This window comes from Salvia hispanica, chromosome 3, assembly GCF_029641045.1.
Source record: "Salvia hispanica isolate PSC_SH4W2 chromosome 3, Shi_PSC_v1, whole genome shotgun sequence".
In the NCBI taxonomy this organism is placed as follows: domain Eukaryota; kingdom Viridiplantae; phylum Streptophyta; class Magnoliopsida; order Lamiales; family Lamiaceae; genus Salvia; species Salvia hispanica.
In genome coordinates, this window is record NC_142694.1 from 38884759 (window position 1) to 38901959 (window position 17201).

Genomic DNA, 17201 nt, shown 5'->3' on the forward strand with positions numbered 1-17201 from the left:
TTATGACAATTGTAGTGTCATTAAGATTAGTATAGCTTGAATCTGTATTATCCGATGTTGTGATGTTTATGCTTGAAACGGATGGGCATCTTTTGTCCTCCATCAATCTCTTGCTTGTATCAAATATGTTGTCCCAATTTCCCTTTCATTTTTAGTGTGTGTTTGGTGTAATGGAATTGAGAACTTGGATTTAGAAATGGAGCCTCCATCACAACTGAGTTTGGGGCAAACTCGGAGTGGTGGCAAGACAAAGAACCAACTGTGACTAACGAGGACATTGGCCTTAGGGTGGTTGATTGTTACGGACTCAATGTCCTACATTAGTTGTGAGACCAATTGGTGTGAAGTTTAGGGACTAAATGGACGTTCTCTTGTAGCATACTAATCTTTTGAATGAGTCCTCATGTTTGTTTAGTCTCCAACAGATACTTATAAATACAACTGTAAACATTTACAGACCTTTTAGAACTCTTAATTCTCTTCTTTGAATCAAACTCTGTAATCAACTCCTTCAGCTCTCTTTTGGAGTCTCAATGGCCGTTCGTCTATCCGGAGTTCCTCATGTCCGGTAACTCTGTACCATGAGCAACAGATTCACCGAAAAAAGAATCGTGAAGCGGATAAAAGAAAATTAAAGGAAATACCCCATGGATTATGATGATAGCATGGGCAATAGATTCTCCAATAAGGATTCCAATCCTGATTGAACAGATGAGCATTCAATTTCCTCCAACAACTTCACTACTTCAAATATCGTAGGCCTGCGTTCCACGACTGTGCCAACACAACCCGCTGCCATCTGCAACACTTGTGTCAGCGCCTGCTCGTCTCCGTACCTCAGACAAGCGACATCCACCAGTTCCTCAGGCCATTCATGAGTACGATTAAAAGATCGAACCAGCTCAGGCAGTGTTGCTAAATCTTGAGATGATTCTCTGCAAAAAAATTCAATCAGCACAACTCCAAAGCTATAAACATCAGAAGCCTGTGACACTCTCCCCGCTTTTTTCACTTCCGGGGCACAGTAGACCGAATCTAGTACACGTGGCAGCCTCTCGGGACTTATCAGATTTGCCAATCCAGCATCAAAGGCCACAATGGCATGATTTTGGTCATTGAGTAAAATATTGGAGGATTTTATATTTCCGAGCACAAGGTCCTGATCTTGTCCGTGGACGTGAGCGATACCTCTTGCTGCTCCAAGAGCAATCTTGGCTCTGGTTACCCAGTCGTCTCTTCTTATTCCTACAAAATCACATAAACACATTCAAATACAACATTACATTTTAATTTTTGTCAAAACTAGATTCAACTTACCATGTAGTGAAGATATGCAGCCTTGAGTGTAATAATCATACAACAAAAGCTTTTCATCTATTGCATAGTAAAAAGCCTTTAATCTACCGATATTCATGTGATTCATTCGTCCAAATAACCCCACATGCTTCTGAAAATCCTTGAATGTTGGATTCACATCTTTACATCTCTTCACCACAACTATACTTCCATTGTCGAGTGCTACCTTGTAACTATTCCCGAATGATACTTTCCCAAGCACCTCAGCAGAAGCCTCCAGTAAATACTCTATCTCAAACACGGGACCAACATTAATATCCTCAAGAAATACAAGTTTTCCTTCTTGACTCGTTGAGTCCAAAGAGCGGCTCACTCGGCTCGATTTGTCAATATCCGCCAACATCTCCACCACTTCAGATATTTTAGGTCTCCTTATTGCTGTATTAGCCACACATCTAATTCCTATTTGCAGCATTTTAATCATCTGTTCACTAATGGAAGGATGCTTCAATAGACCGGGATCGAAAACGTTAGCAGCCCTCTTGTTAGTTTTAACTGAATTAACCAGCTTGACTAGGTTAACATCTGCAGGATCCTTTCTAGTTAGAAGCTCGAGTAGCAGAATTCCACAGCTATACACATTTGATGCCACATTTGATGCAGTGGGTGTGAGTCCTCTAGTTTTCGTCATGTTTGGCAAGACGAAATCTGACACACAGCCGTACAACTGTTGATTGAGAAAAATATTTGATGCCATGTTTCCATGGAGAAGCATCCAACCATGATTTTTGTGTATTTCAGCAATGCCCCTCGCTGCACCAATGGCAATTTTTACTCTGGTTTCCCAGTCTACATCTTCTGTTTGGCCTGTGAAACGTGATAAGATCCAATAAGATTATGATTGATAAATTTGTAAGTGATATGGAGTGAAAAGCAAAATCACCAAATGCACTTGAGAAGATATCGGCATGAGAAATATGAGACACGAGGAACATAGAACAAATCGAACTAACTTGATAAAACTTCAATTACGAAAAAAGTATGAGGCGCGGGAAGAAAAACAAGGCACAGAGAACAAATCGAGCCTACTAGATAAAAACTGAACTAGAAAATGATTAACTAACAATGCAAGCACATTTAAAAGTAAGGAACAATAAGCACATTTATAAGACTCTAAGAAAGACTCCAAGTTGAATAAAGCTAACAAACAATTTATAAACTAAATAGAATACAAGCTGCATATCAATCTCAGTATGATTAAATAGGATACACTACCAAATTAATTTGTCCAGTCACAGAAAAAGGATGAGGTTTGATTCATCACAATAAACTCACTCATTGTAGTATCAAAACTAAAAAGAAAATACAGCAAAAAATCAAAGGAACAATGAAATTTGAGTTGAACAAACCATGTAACAACAAATGCACACTTCCGTTACTGTAATAATCATACAGCATAAGCCTTTCATCCACGGAAGAATAATAAGCTCTTAACGGGACCACATTTTCGTGCCTAACATCTCTGAGAATCTCCATGATCCGCCTGAAATCCAGTTCAGAGATACGCCCCGACTCGAGCCTCTTCACAACAAATCTTGGCTGATCATCGATCATAGCCACGTACGCACTTCCAAAGGTTCCGGCCCCAAGCAACTTCACAGAAGCCAAGGCTGCATCTTCGACATCAAAAGCAGGGAAAAACTGTGAGACCAGAACCAGCTTATGTGATCTTGAAATTTCAAAGCTCAGATCACCAAAGGAAGAAGACAGATACGAAGCATCGGAGAGGGTGCTGGAAGATCGATGGCAGAGTTCCCATATCTCCTGTTTCTTTATAGCAGCAGCCACCAGCCTCTCCCAGTTATCATAGATTGCAGACATTTTCCCTTACTGAATCTTGCAGTAATCAACAAATAATTCAACTCCTAATTTGTTTGTTCTACTCTAGCTGGAATTTTCTTCTTTTGCTATCCCTATATGGATAATAAAACAAATTAATTCCCACCACAAAAAAATTCAGCTAGTAAAGCAGTTAACTAATCAAAATTGATCCTATATATTTACCAAATTAAAAAAGAAATGGAAGCAAAAAATTTATCTGATGTACTAGAAGAGAAGACTTATAAGTCAATGTCAGCAACTAGCCAAATTCAATTTACAGATGTGATTTCTATCCCATTTGTTTGCCAGCTTCTGTATTAAATGTTGGGTGGTTTCATTGGGTACAATACAATGAATGAGCATTATGCATTATTGTTATCCATAAATCCAGAGCCTTGCATTTGGAAAAAATATCAAGTCAAGAATGATGAACACTCAAAACCTCCTCTTCCTCACTTACTCATCTCTTTCCATTCTTTCACTTCAATTTTTTCAAAATTGTTGTGCAAAATGTCCCCCTTCTTCCTGTGGCCTCATTCCCATTCGCTCCCCTTTCCGCCTCAGTAACTGTGGCGATCCCGGCTATGAGTTAGTATGCGAAAACAACGTCACTTTAATGTACATAGACTCCCGCAAATACTATGTCAAAGCAATCCATTATGAAAACTTCACCATGAGGCTCAACATTTGCTATTTCCTAATACATTCTTCATCCGATTATGATGATAACTGTCCTTTTTTTAACTGCGAGAACAGCTTTGTCTATAGGCTCATTAGTTTGGTGGGCTGCAAGCATCCGTTGCATAATTCTTCCCTCTTTACCCAACTTACTGATTGTGAGCAATATAGCAAATAAACATATATAAACGTTGGAAATATGCGTGTTGAAGATATGGACTCTATGTGCACGTTAAAGTCTGTACTGGCAACATGTAATTGGACTTATCTAGCTTCGGATTATAAGAGTAATGTGTCACTCCCAGAAATCCATCAGTACCTGCTATATGGATTTAATCTAAATTGGTTCGAATTGATGTGTCGCTACGGCCAAGAAGGTGTCGGTCCGGATAAGCTAGTCAGTTGCGACCGTTCAGAGCTTCAACGTAAATGGGGTAAGAACAGATTATTTGTTTTACAAGTTTAGGATTTTATTTCTAATGTTTATATGTTTATTTGTGTTCTTGAAATTTCAGACGACGTCAAGGAAACCTTCCTATCAATTAAAGGTAAGATAATCTGTTGTTCAAAGTTTATAAATTAAAAAGAATATGAACAAGTGGTGATATATATTTATATAATCTGTTGCTCAAAGTTTATAAATTAAGAAGAATATGAACAAGTGGTGATACATATTCATATATAGGGTCAAGAAATTGCATATATTCAGGTCAAGAAATTTTATAATATTTTGTATCATGTTCTTATATTTTCAAAAAGCAATGAAATATCAACTACCTATCATACTATAACAATATTACTATTTCTCACACAATATCATTATACAATCATAAGGTTATATCAATATGTTACATGTATAATATCAGTTGATGTCACGCGCAATATCGGTTTCTTTCAAATACTACAATAGTATGTTTGTGAATCATAGATCTAAAGGATATGATTTGTTCTACAGACTCACTTTAAGAATAGTTCTAAAAAGACCATCATCCTATATACACACTTCTCAACAACTTTGTTGTATTTCTCATTAGGTCCAATTGGATCTATCTCATGATTTTATTGCTCATAATTGGTGAGTTCTTAACTTTTTGCTGCACTATTTGATTATTGGCTACTAATATCAATATCTAGAATAAATTGATATTCATTAGAGATGTGTACGAAGACAGTGATTAAATTTGTACAGAAAATTTGCAGCTATTGTATTTGGGGGGATAACCATTCCAGCAAAAATCATTATCACCATAGGAGTTGTCACCTTTTTCTTTACTGAAACAACAACCAGTAAAGACTTCTTACACACCTTTTGTCTCGATTGGTTTCTGTTATTGGAATATGTTTTCACTCTGTTTCGCAATATGTGTGGAAATGCAGGGTGGCTCCCCGATCCTATGTCTGTTGGTGAGCTCCCCGGTCCTCAAACCCTTGTACATGTTGGCAAACTCATTACACTTTTTAATAGTGTTGTTCTTGGCTTGGAAGTAAGATTCATTGTGGGGTTTCTCTGCGCAATGGGTTTCCTAATCTACAAATTCCGAAGAAGGCATTTGTCCGCGTATGAGGAAATAGAGAGCTTCCTACAAAGTGACAACCATCTGTCCTCTATCAGGTACTCCTACGCAGACATAAAGAAGATGACTAGAAACTTTCGAGAAAACCATCTTCATTGGATTGGGATATTGAATTAAAGATTGCAGTTGGAGTGGCTCGAGAGATTCAGTATTTGCATTGTGGTTGTGATATCAAGATATTGCATTTTGATATCAAGCCTCACAATATACTTCTTGATGACAAGTTTGTGCCCAAGGTCTCCGATTTCGGGCTAGCAATGTTATGCTCCGTAGATAAGGACACTGTGACGATGACTGCTGCTAGAGGCACTATAGGCTATGTTGCTCTGGAACTCATCAACAGAAGCATTGGCCTAGTGTCTAACAAGGCCGATGTGTATAGTTTTGGGATGTTGTTGATGGAGATGGCGGGCGTAAACAGGAGAGTTGAGGGAAAATAAAGATGAGTCAACCAAGTATTTCCCAGATTGGATATATGATTGTATTAATAAAGGCGAGGGGATTGTAACTGGAGAAGCAGAGAACAACAATGTTGATGGTGAAAATGTGATTGGAAAGAGTGTACTTGAGAAGATGACAATAGTTGGGTTGTGGTGCATACAAATGAATCCAGATAATCGTCCATCAATGAATAAAGTGTTGGAGATGTTGGAAGGTGATGTTGAACGTTTGAAGATTCCAGAGCATCCCTCCCACTTAGTGAACGAGGTCCAAAGTTGGCTTGCAGATTCAGCTGGTTCTGTATCACAGTTGGATTATGACAATGGTAGTGTCATTGAGATTAGTATAGCTTGAATCTGTATTATCCGATGTTGTGATGTTTTCGCTTGTAATGGATGGACATCATTAGTCATCTCTTGCTTGTATCAAATTTGTTGTGTACCAATTTCCTTTTCATTTTTAGTGTGTGTTTGGTGTTTGGGGCAAACTCGGAGTGGTGGCAAGACAAAGAACCAACTGTGACTAACGAGGACATTGGCCTTAGGGTGGTTGATTGTTACGGACTCAATGTCCTACATCAGTTGTGAGACCAATTGGTGTGAGGTTTAGGGACTAAATGGACACTCTCTTGTAGCATTCTAATCTTTTGAATGAGTCCTCATGTTTGTTAGTCTCCAACAGATACTTATAAATACAACTGTAAACATTTACAGACCTTTTAGAATTCTTAATTCTCTTCTTTGAATCAAACTCTGTTATCAACTCCTTCAGCTCTCTTTTCGAGTCTCGATGGCCGTTCTTCTATCCGGAGTTCCTCATGTCCGGTAACTCTGTACCATTAGCAACAGATTCACCGAAAAAAGAATCGTGAAGCGGATAAAAGAAAATCAAAGGAAATACCCCATGGATTATGGTGATAGCATGGGCAATAGATTCTCCAATAAGGATTCTAATCCTGATTGAACAGGTGAACATTCAATTTCCTCCAACACCTTCACTACTTCAAATATCGTAAGCCTGCATTCCACGACTGTGCCAACACAACCCGCTGCCATCTGCAACACTTGTGTCAGCGCCTGCTCGTCTCCGTACCTCAGACAAGTGACATCCACCAGCTCCGCAGGCAATTCATGAGTATGACTAACAGATCGAACCAGCTCAGGTAGTGATGCAAAATCTTGAGATGGTTCTCCGTAAAAAAGTTCAAGCAGCACAACTCCAAAACTGTAGACATCAGAAGCCTGTGACACTCTCCCGGCGTTTTTTTACTTCCGGGGCACAGTAGACCGAATCTAGTTCACGTGGCAGCCTCTCGGGACTTATCAGATTTGCCAATCCAGCATCAAAGGCCACAATGGCATGATTTTGGTCATTGAGTAAAATATTGGTGGATTTTATATTTCCGAGCACAAGATCCTGATCTTGTCCGTGGACGTGAGCGATACCTCTTGCTCCAAGAGCAATCTTGACTCTGGTTACCCAGTCATCACCTCTTATCCCTACAAAATCAGCATAAACACATCCAAATACAACATTACATTTTAATTTTTGTCAAAACTAGATTCAACTTACCATGTAGTGAAGATATGCAGCCTTGAGTGTAATAATCATACAACAAAAGCTTTTCATATCTTGCATAGTAAAAAGCCTTTAATCTACCGATATTCGTGTGATTCATTCTACCAAATAACTCCACATGCTTCTGAAAATCCTTGGATGTTGGATTCAGATCTTTACATTTCTTCATCACATCTATACTTCCATCGTCGAGTGTTATCTTGTAACTACTCCCGAATGATCCTTTCCCAACCACCTCAGCAGAAGCCTCTAGTAAATACTCGACCCCACATACGGAATCTACATTAACCTCAAAAAATACAAGTTTTCCTTCCCGGCTCGTTGAGTCCAAAGAGCAGCTAAGTCGATTCGATATGTCAATATCCGCCAACATCTCCACTACATCAGATATTTTAGGTCTCTTTTTTGCTGAATTAGCCACACATTTAATTCCTATTTGCAGCATGTTAATCATCTGTTCACTAATGGAAGGATGCCTCAAGAGGTTGGGATCGAAAACGTTAGCAGCCCTCTCGTTAGTTTTAACTGAATTAACCAGCTTGACTAGGTTAACAGCTGCAGGATCCTTTCTAGTTAGAAGCTCAAATAGCAGAATTCCAAAGCTATACACATCTGATGCAGTTGGTTTGAGTCTAGTTTTCGTCACGTTTGACAAGACGAAATCTGATACACAGCCGTATAGTTGTTGATTGAGAAAAATATTTGATGCCTTAATGTTTCCATGGACAAGCATCCCACCAAATTCTTTATGTATTTCAGCAATGCCCCTCGCTGCACCAACGACAATTTTTACTCTGGTTTCCCAGTCTACATTTGCCGTTAGGCCTGTGAAACATGATACGATATATAAGATACGAGACACAAGGAACATAGAACAAATCAAGCTAACTTGATAAAACTGAACTAGAAAACGAATACTAACAATACACCACATCCGAAGAGGAGAGCGCTACACACAGCAAACTAAACATGTAAGCACAATAAACTCACTCAATGCAGCATCAAAACAAAGAAGCAAATACAACAAAAAATTTAAGTCCAATAGAGTTATTCTTCAATAAGGAGCAAGGAAATTTGAGATGAACATATGGAGTTGAACAAACCATGTAACAACGAATGCACACTTCTGTTACTGTAATAATCATAAAGCATAAGCCTTTCATCCACCGAAGAATAATAAGCTCTTAACGGGACCACATTTTCGTGCCTAACATCTCGAAGAATCTCCATGCTCCGCCTGAAATCCAGTTCAGAGATACCCTCCGACCCGAGCCTCTTCACCACAAATCTTGGCTGATCATCGATCATAGCCACGTACGCACTCCCAAAGGCTCCGGCCCCAAGCAACTTCACAGAAGCCAAGGCTGCTGAATCTTGGACATCAAAAGCAGGGCAAAACTGTGAGACCTGAACCAGCTTGTGTGATCTTGAAATTTCAAAGCTCGGATCGCCAAAGGAAGAAGACAGATACGAAGCATCGGAGAGGGTGCTGGAAGATCGATGACAGAGCTCCCATATCTGCTGCTTCTTCACAGCAGCAGCCACCAGCCTCTCCCAGTTATCATAGATTGCAGACATTTCCTTTGAATTCCACGTCGAAAAATCCAATCTTTCCGCTCTCTTGCGTTACAATCGACCATCACACCAAGGTACAACCCTCCTCAAGCGTGTGCTTCAAGTTCCAATCTTTACCGGTGCCGATCATTGACTCCATTACTCACGGGTCCTCTCTTCTTACATTTTGGATTTGCTGTTAAAAAAACATTTTTGAGGGTAAAGCATATGAATATAAAAAAGGGAAATTGGTCTCTAAAATCATGAACTTTACCTAAAATTTGGTATTTCCCATAAACTTTGAAATTGGTATATAATATCACGAACTTTGCATTTTGTTTGGTATTTCCCAAACTCACTCAAATAAGATATTTTCATCAAAATCTTATTTAACGTAGGCAACCGTGATATGTTTTATAATATTTTGAACCACTTTTTAACTTCATAACATGTAGGATAAAAAGTTACGTTGAAAATCACGTTGATTTAATTGTGTGAAGTATGATGAAAAAGCTTCGTAAGTTAGTCAAATATAGTAATAGACATGTCGTGGGAAATACCAAACAAAATGCAAAGTTTGTGATATTATATACCAATTTCAAAGTTCATGGGAAATACCAAATTTTAGACAAAGTTCATGATTTTAGAGACCAATTTTCCTATAAAAAAATATAAGGGGAACAACTCTGTTTTTTCACAACTTCTACATAGGAAAGCAGAAGGAACAGTAACAAGGTAGCATGGGCCTCATTTTTTAATCAAAAACATTTTTATTTCCCATAACAATAACAAAAAGTTCATGAAAGCCCATTTTCAAGGACTTGGTGTTAGTGACTTACAAGACAATCAAACGAGCCTTTAATGTCAAAGTTTGCAACCAAGATAGTTTGGCTGACCAAATAACATAAGCATTAATTGCACCCTCTTTAGTCAACCCCTTTAAAGTAAAATATTTCCTAAAAAATAATGAAACTATAAACTACCTAACTTGTTTGTTTGAAGTTGAGTCTTGTTTCCTTGTTGGCATCCAAATTATACTATAAAAAAGACTGTCTTTCTTATGTATTAAAAATCGGTCATTGAGATTTGTGATTGTAACAAAAATAAAGAAAAATAAAAATATGTCCCAAATTGAGTTTACCACTATCCCTTGAGCATACTTCTGTATTATATATTGGGTGGTTGCATATTGTTATTGACTTTCTAAAATATTACTTTACATTTTCTAGACTATGTCATAGATCTAGAGCCTTGCATATAACAATAGTGATACTCTCCTTGCCTTAGAAAAAATCTGAAGCCAAGAATGATGATCAACCAAAGCCTCCTCTTCCTCTCTCTCTTGATTCTCTCATTTCAATTCTTTCAAACTTGTTATGCAAAATGCCCCCCTTCTTCCTGTGGCCTCATTCGCGATATTAGATCCCCTTTCCGCCTCAGCAACTGTGGCGATCCCGGCTATGAGTTAGTATGTGAAAACAACGTCACCTTAATGTACATCGAATCCCGGAAATAGTATGTCAAAGCAATCCACTACCACAACTTCACCATGAGGCTCTCTGATATTTCCCCAGACAGCAACATTTGCTCTTTCCCTATACGTCCTTCGTTCGATTATAGTTCTAACTGTCCTTTTAACTGTGAGAACAGCTTTGTCTATAAGCTCATTAGCTTGGTGAGCTGCAAGCATCCGTTGCATAATTCTTCCCTCTTTACCCAACTTACTGATTGTGAGCAATATAGCAAATATACATATATACACGTTGGAAATATGCGTGTTCAAGATATGGAATCTATGTGCACGTTAAAGTCTTTACTGGCAACATCTAATTGGACTTATCCAGCTCCTGAATATATGAATAATGTGTCGCTCCCGGAAATCCATCAGTACCTGGTATATGGATTTAATCTAAATTGGTACGAATTGATGTGTCGCTACGGCCAAGAAGGCATTGGTCCGGATCAGCTAGTCAGTTGCGACCATTCAGAGCTTCAACATAAATGGGGTCAGAATAAATCATTTGTTTACAAGTTTAGGATTTTATTTCTAATGTTGATACTTTTGTGTTCTTGAAATTGCAGACGGCATCAAGGAAACCTTCCTATCTAGTAAAGGTAAGATAATCTGAATTTTACATACTTCTGTCAATTTAATTTATTTTTGCAGTTAAAAGTAATTTGTGTGGAATCTAATAACATCCTAATTGCATATGTTCTTATATTTTCCAAAGGCAATGAAATATCAACTACCTATCATACTATATCAATATTAGTACTCCACACACAATATCATTATACAATCATAATGTTATATCAATATTTACATGTATAATATCAGTCAGATGTCACGCACAATATCGGTTTCTTTCACATACAATAGTATGTTTGTGAATCATAGATCTAATGGATATGATTTGTTCTACAGACTCACTTTAAGAATAGTTCTAAAAAGACCATCATCCTATATATACACTTCTCAACAACTTTGATTGCATTCCTCATTAGGTCCAATTGGAGGCTATCTCATGATTTTATTGCTCATAATTGGTGAGTTCTTAATTAAATTTGTGCTGCACTATTTAATTATTGACTACTAATATCAATTGTATGTGGGCAGTGATTAACTTTGTATAGAAAATTTGTAGCTATTGTATTTGGGGGGATAACCATTCCAGCAAAAATCATTATCACCATTGGACTTGTCACCTTTTTTTTTTTACTGAAACAACAACCGGTAAAGACTTCTTACACACCTTTTGTCTCGATTTTTTTCTGTAATTGGAATATATTTTGCTGTCATATGTGTGCAAATGCAGATTGGCTCCCCTATGCTCTATCCATTGGTGATCTCCCCGGTCCTCGAACCCTTGTTGATATCCCAGCGAGGGTACTTGTTGACAAAGACTTTAGTCTTTCTAACATGGTAGTTCTTGGCTTGGAAGTAAGATTCATCGTGGGGTTTCTCTGCGCAATGTGGTTCCTTATCTACAAATTCCGAAGAAGGCGTTTGTCAGTATACGAGGATATAGCGGACTTCCTACAAAGCGACAACCGTCTCTCTCCAGCAAGGTACTCCTATTCAGACATAAAGAAGATGACAAACAATTGTTGAGAAAAACTAGGTGAAGGTGGTTTCGGTTCGGTTTATAAAGGAAAGCTTCGGAGTGGCCATTATGTAGCAGTCAAGCTATTGGGAAAAGCTACGGTAAATGGTCAAGATTTCATCAATGAAATCGGAACAATTGGGAGGATCCATCATGTCAACGTTGTCCAACTTGTTGGATGTTGTGCAGATAGATCCAAGCGCGCACTCATTCTCGATTTCATGCCAAATGGCTCTCTTGACAAGTACATATTCAACCAAGATAAAGCATCTTCATTGGATTGGGGTATCAAATACAAGATCGCAATTGGTGTCGCTCGAGGGATTAAGTATTTGCATAGTGGTTGTGATATCAAGATCTTGCATTTTGATATCAAGCCTCACAATATACTTCTAGACGACCAGTTTGTCCCGAAGATCACCGATTTCGAACTAGCAAAGTTATACTCAGTAGACAAGGACACAGTGACGATGACGGCTGCTAGAGGCACCATAGGCTATGTTGCTCCGGAACTCAACTGCAGAAGCATTGGCCTAGTGTCTCACAAGGACGATGTGTATAGTTTCGGGATGCTGTTGATGGAGATGGCAGGCGTAAACAGAGTGTTGAAGGGAAACAAATATGATTCAACCAAGTATTTCCCAGATTGGATATATGATTGCATTAATAAAGGCGTGGGGATTGGAATTGTTGAAGAAGAGAACAACAATGTTGACGATAAGAATGAGATTGGAAAGAGTGTTCTTAAAAAGATGACAATCATTGGGTTGTGGTGCATACAAATGAATTCAGAAAATCGTCCATCAATGAACGAAGTGTTGGAGATGTTGGAAGGTGATGTCGAAGATTTGAAGATTCCGGAGCATCCATCTCACTTAGTAAACGAGGACAAGAGTCGGGCTGCAGATTCAGCTAGTTTTGTATCACAGTTGGATTATGACAATGGTAGTATCATTGAGATTAGTATAGCTTGAATATGTATTCTCTGTTGTGTTTGCTTGGATATAAGTCAATGTCAGCAACTAGCCAAATAAGAATGTCTGTGTCAAATTTAATTTACAGGTTGTGATTTCTATCCCATTTGTTTGCCAGCTTCTGTATTAAATGTTGGGTGGTTGCGTTGGTTACAATACAATCAATGAGCATTATGCATTATTGTTATCCATAGATCCAGAGCCTTGCATTTGGAAAAAATATCAAGCCAAGAATGATGAACACTCAAAACCTCCTCTTCCTCTCTTACTCATCTCTCTTCATTCTTTCACTTCAATTCTTTCAAAATTGTTGTGCAAAATGTCCCCCTTCTTCCTGTGGCCTGATTCCCATTCGCTCCCCTTTCCGCCTCAGCAACTGTGGCGATCCTGGCCAAGAGTTAGTATGCGAAAACAACGTCACCTTAATGTACGTCAACTCCCGGAAATTCTTTGTCAAAGCAATCCATTACCAAAACTTCACCATGAGGGTCTCTGATATTTCCACAGATAACAACATCTGCTCTTTACCTATACATTCTTCGTCCGATTATTATGATAACCGTCCTTTTAAAAGTGCATCCGGTTATGCCATTAAGCTCATTAGTTTGGTGAGCTGCGAACATCCGTTGCGTAATTCTTCCCTCTTTACCCAACTTACGGAGTGTCAATATAGCAAATATACATATATAAACGTCGAAACCATGCGTGCCAAAGATATGGACTCTATGTGCACATTAGATACTGTACTGGCAACATCTTGCCGATATCAAGATTCGGAATTTTTGAGTAATGTGTCCCTCTCAGAAATCCATCAGTCTTTGCTATATGGATTTGATTTAAATTGGAAAAAATTAATGTGTCTCTACGGAAAAGAAGGTGTCGATCCGGATGTGCTAGTTAATTGCGATCGTTCAGACCTACAACGTAAATTGGGTAAGGATAGATCATTTGTTTACAAGTTTAGGATTCCATTTCTATTGTTGATATCTTGTTGATTTCTTGAATTTGCAGACTACATCAAGAACTCCTTTCTATCACCTGAAGGTAAGATAATATGTTGTTCCATGTTTATAAATTAAGAACAGAAAACAAGTGGTGATGTATACATATATAGAGAAATATATCACTTTGATGATTCATGAATATCAGTTCGTTAATTCATGAATATCAATAGAGTTTTATGATATTGAAAGTCTAGCAACTGATATGTTTTATGATGTCAACTAATATTAATGACTAGCGTTATCAGTTCGGTTCTGATTTTAACGTCATTTGATCACAACTCTCTCTCTATATATACATACATATTTATATACCTCTCAACAACTTTGATTGTGTTCCTGATTAGGTCCAACTGGAGGCTTTATCATGATTTTAATGTTCATATTTGGTGAGCTTCTGAACTTGTGCTGCACTATTTAATTATTGACTACTAATATCAATTGTATGTAGGCAGTAATTAACTTTGTATAGAAATTTTCCAGCTATTGTATTTATTGGGGTAGGCATTGCAGCAAAAATCATTATCACCATCACACTTATTGTGATTTTTCGGACTGAAACAGAGCCAGGTAAAGACTTCTCGATTATTTTCTGTCATAGAAATATGTTTTCACTCTGTTTTACTATCATTTGTGTGGAAATGCAGATTGGCTCCCCGGTGTTCAAACCTTTGGCGAGAAGATCCCATCAATTGTAGATATTAGATACCACTTTAATGCTTCTAATTCGGCAATTGTTTACTCGGAACTAAGGATCATCATGGGGTTTCTCTGCGCGATGGGGTTCCTGATCTACAAATTCCAGAGAAGGCGTTTGTCCGCGTACGAGGAAATAGAGAGCTTCCTACAGAGTGACAACCATCTGTCCCCTATCAGGTACTCCTATTCGGACATAAAGAATATGACTAGAAATTTCCGAGAAAAACTAGGTGAAGGTGGTTTCGGCTCTGTTTACAAAGGAAAGCTCCGAAGTGGCTATTATGTAGCCGTCAAGCTATTGGGAAAAGCTAAAAAAAATGACAGAGATTTCATCAATGACAAAGATTTCATCAATGAAATCGGAACAATTGGGAGGATCCATCATGTCAATGTTGTCCAGCTTGTAGGATATTGTGTGGAGAGATCCAAGCGTGCCCTCGTACTTGATTTCATGCCAAATGGTTCTCTTGACAAGTACATCTTCAAAATAGACAAAACATCTTCATTGGATTGGGATATGAAATTCAAGATTGCAATTGGAGCTGCTCGAGGGATTGAGTATTTGCATAGCGGTTGTGATATCAAGATCTTGCATTTTGATATCAAGCCTCACAATATACTTCTTGATGACAAGTTTGTCCCCAAGATCTCCGATTTCGGGCTGGCAAAGTTATGCTCGGTAGACAAGGACACGGTGACGATGACAGTTGCTAGAGGCACCATAGGCTATATTGCTCCAGAACTCATCACCAGAAGCATCGGCCTAGTTTCTCACAAGGCCGATGTGTATAGTTTTGGTATGTTGTTGATGAATATGGCGGGCGTAAACAGAGATTTGAAGGGAAACAATGATGATGCAAGTAAGTATTTCCCATGTTGGATATATGACTGCATTAACCAAGGCAAGGAGATTGGAATTGTTGAAGAAGCGCACAACAATGTTGACGATGTGAATGAGAATGGAAAAAATGCCCTTAAGAAGATGGCAATAGTTGACTTATGGTGCATACAAATGAATCCACGTAGTCGTCCATCAATGAAGTTGTGGAGATGTTGGAAGGCGGTGTTGAAGACCTGAAAATTCCAGATTATCCAGCTCAGTTAGTGATTGAGGACAATAATCAAGCTGCCGATTCAAGTGTTTCTTCATCACTATTTAGTTATGACAATGGTAGTAGCATTAAGATTAGTATAGCATGAATATGTATTCTGGGCTGTTTTTGCTTGAAATGATCAAGCATATTTGTATCAAATTTGTCACCGTTGAATTATTGTTTTTCCTTCTTTGTCACAATCACAAATCTTGATCAAAAGTAATAGTACACTTGTATAATTATAATCCTATTTATAGTCAATCTTAATTAGGAAATCACTCGCTATTAGTTAGGGAAAAAGAATACAACCATAGTTATATGTCTGGCATAAATTGTGGCCTGTGGATTTTGGCCCAAGCCTAAACACAAGTGCCATATTATATATTTATAAATTTAATACTCACTTCATCCCATTAAATATAAAACATTTGGTTTTCGGCATGGGAATCTATGTAGTGTTGTTTTGTGAGTTAATGTAGAGAGAGAGTAAAGTAAGAAAGAGTAAAATGCAGAGAGAGAGTATTGTTTCCATTTTTAGAAACATTTCACAATCCGAAGAGGAAAACGTTTCATGTCTAATGAAACAGAGAGGGAGTATAAAATATTCGTCACAATATGTTGTCCTTTTCTCGTCCCAAAATTGTAGCTAAATTTCCAATATTTTCTGGTCCACCCAACATATGTTCGGAGGGAACGTCTCACCAATTGTGTGTTTTGTTAAAGTCGCCCAGGGACGGAGGGCTAGGTGGGGCAAACACCCCTCACTAGGGGTGAGCAAAATAACCGAAAACCGAATATCCGAACCGAACCAAACCGAAATTTTGAAATTCGGTTCGGTTTTTTCGGTTTTTCGGTTCGGTTCGGTTTTAAAAATACAAAAATTTCGGTTTTTCGGTTCGGTTTGGTTTGGGCGAAATGAAAAACCGAAAAACCAAAAAACCGAATTATATTTTAAATATATTATCATATATTTTTATCCTATTAATTTAGTATATTATATCATATATAACACATATATTCTTCTAATATATTTTTATATAATAAATATTATATTTTTATAATATAATATATATAATAAATATTATATATATTATATTAATTTTATATTATATATATTTATATTCTATTAGTATATATAAAATAAAATAAATTAGATATATTAAAATATACTATTTTTTTCGGTTTATCGGTTTTGTTTTGAAATTTCGGTTTTTTCGGTTTAGTTCGGTTTTTTAAGTTCGTTTTTCGATTTTCGATTTTTCGGTTTTTGGATTTTCGATTTTTCGGTTCGGTTCGGTTTCAATTTTAACCTAAATTCGGTTTTTCG

General features: G+C 37.7%; 2 protein-coding genes and 4 pseudogenes across 24 annotated transcripts; 4 read left to right on the forward strand and 2 right to left on the reverse strand.

Annotated features, from left to right (window-relative positions):
• Nucleotides 1–387: 387 nt before the first annotated feature.
• On the reverse strand, nt 388–3483 carry LOC148930724 (uncharacterized). 3 transcript variants are annotated; one of them, XM_089068252.1, is made up of 4 exons: nt 3361–3483; nt 2706–3269; nt 1318–2163; nt 388–1245 (listed from the first exon to the last, which is right to left on the reverse strand). In XM_089068252.1, the coding sequence occupies exons 2-4, from the start codon at nt 3175–3177 to the stop codon at nt 653–655; spliced, it is 1911 nt and encodes a 636-aa protein (XP_088924378.1). In that variant the 5' UTR covers nt 3178–3269; nt 3361–3483; the 3' UTR covers nt 388–652. The 3 variants fall into 3 exon arrangements, with proteins under 3 accessions (XP_088924378.1, XP_088924379.1, XP_088924377.1); XM_089068253.1 differs by lacking the exon at nt 3361–3483 and having other exon boundaries at nt 388–574; nt 645–1245; nt 2706–3328; XM_089068251.1 differs by lacking the exon at nt 3361–3483 and having other exon boundaries at nt 2706–3328.
• LOC148930725 (uncharacterized) lies at nt 3458–6332 on the forward strand. Of its 18 annotated transcripts, none has more exons than XR_016137059.1 (5): nt 3465–4289; nt 4371–4403; nt 4890–4930; nt 5045–5142; nt 5233–6332. XR_016137059.1 is itself a non-coding variant. In XM_089068261.1 (5 exons), exons 1-5 carry the CDS (start codon nt 4055–4057, stop codon nt 5380–5382), a joined length of 420 nt encoding a protein of 139 aa, XP_088924387.1. In that variant the 5' UTR covers nt 3466–4054; the 3' UTR covers nt 5383–6332. The 18 variants fall into 18 exon arrangements, 9 of the variants coding, with proteins under 9 accessions (XP_088924385.1, XP_088924387.1, XP_088924388.1 ...); XM_089068261.1 differs by lacking the exon at nt 4890–4930 and having other exon boundaries at nt 3466–4289; nt 5056–5142; nt 5233–5259; nt 5345–6332; XR_016137058.1 differs by having other exon boundaries at nt 3467–4289; nt 5056–5142.
• Nucleotides 6333–6510: 178 nt separating this feature from the next.
• LOC148930726 (uncharacterized) lies at nt 6511–9198 on the reverse strand (annotated as a pseudogene). The gene is made up of 3 exons (XR_016137053.1): nt 8552–9198; nt 7443–8273; nt 6511–7369 (listed from the first exon to the last, which is right to left on the reverse strand). The product of XR_016137053.1 is annotated as an uncharacterized LOC148930726 (transcript).
• A 1113-nt stretch (nt 9199–10311) lies between these two features.
• On the forward strand, nt 10312–11182 carry LOC148930727 (uncharacterized; annotated as a pseudogene).
• Nucleotides 11183–11379: 197 nt separating this feature from the next.
• Nucleotides 11380–13230, forward strand: LOC125189918 (rust resistance kinase Lr10-like; annotated as a pseudogene). The gene is made up of 2 exons (XR_016136302.1): nt 11380–11549; nt 11648–13230. The product of XR_016136302.1 is annotated as a rust resistance kinase Lr10-like (transcript).
• Nucleotides 13231–13273: 43 nt separating this feature from the next.
• On the forward strand, nt 13274–16074 carry LOC125187620 (LEAF RUST 10 DISEASE-RESISTANCE LOCUS RECEPTOR-LIKE PROTEIN KINASE-like 2.8; annotated as a pseudogene). The gene is made up of 5 exons (XR_016136301.1): nt 13274–14013; nt 14092–14124; nt 14429–14470; nt 14565–14651; nt 14729–16074. The product of XR_016136301.1 is annotated as an LEAF RUST 10 DISEASE-RESISTANCE LOCUS RECEPTOR-LIKE PROTEIN KINASE-like 2.8 (transcript).
• The last annotated feature ends 1127 nt before the right edge of the window (nt 16075–17201 follow it).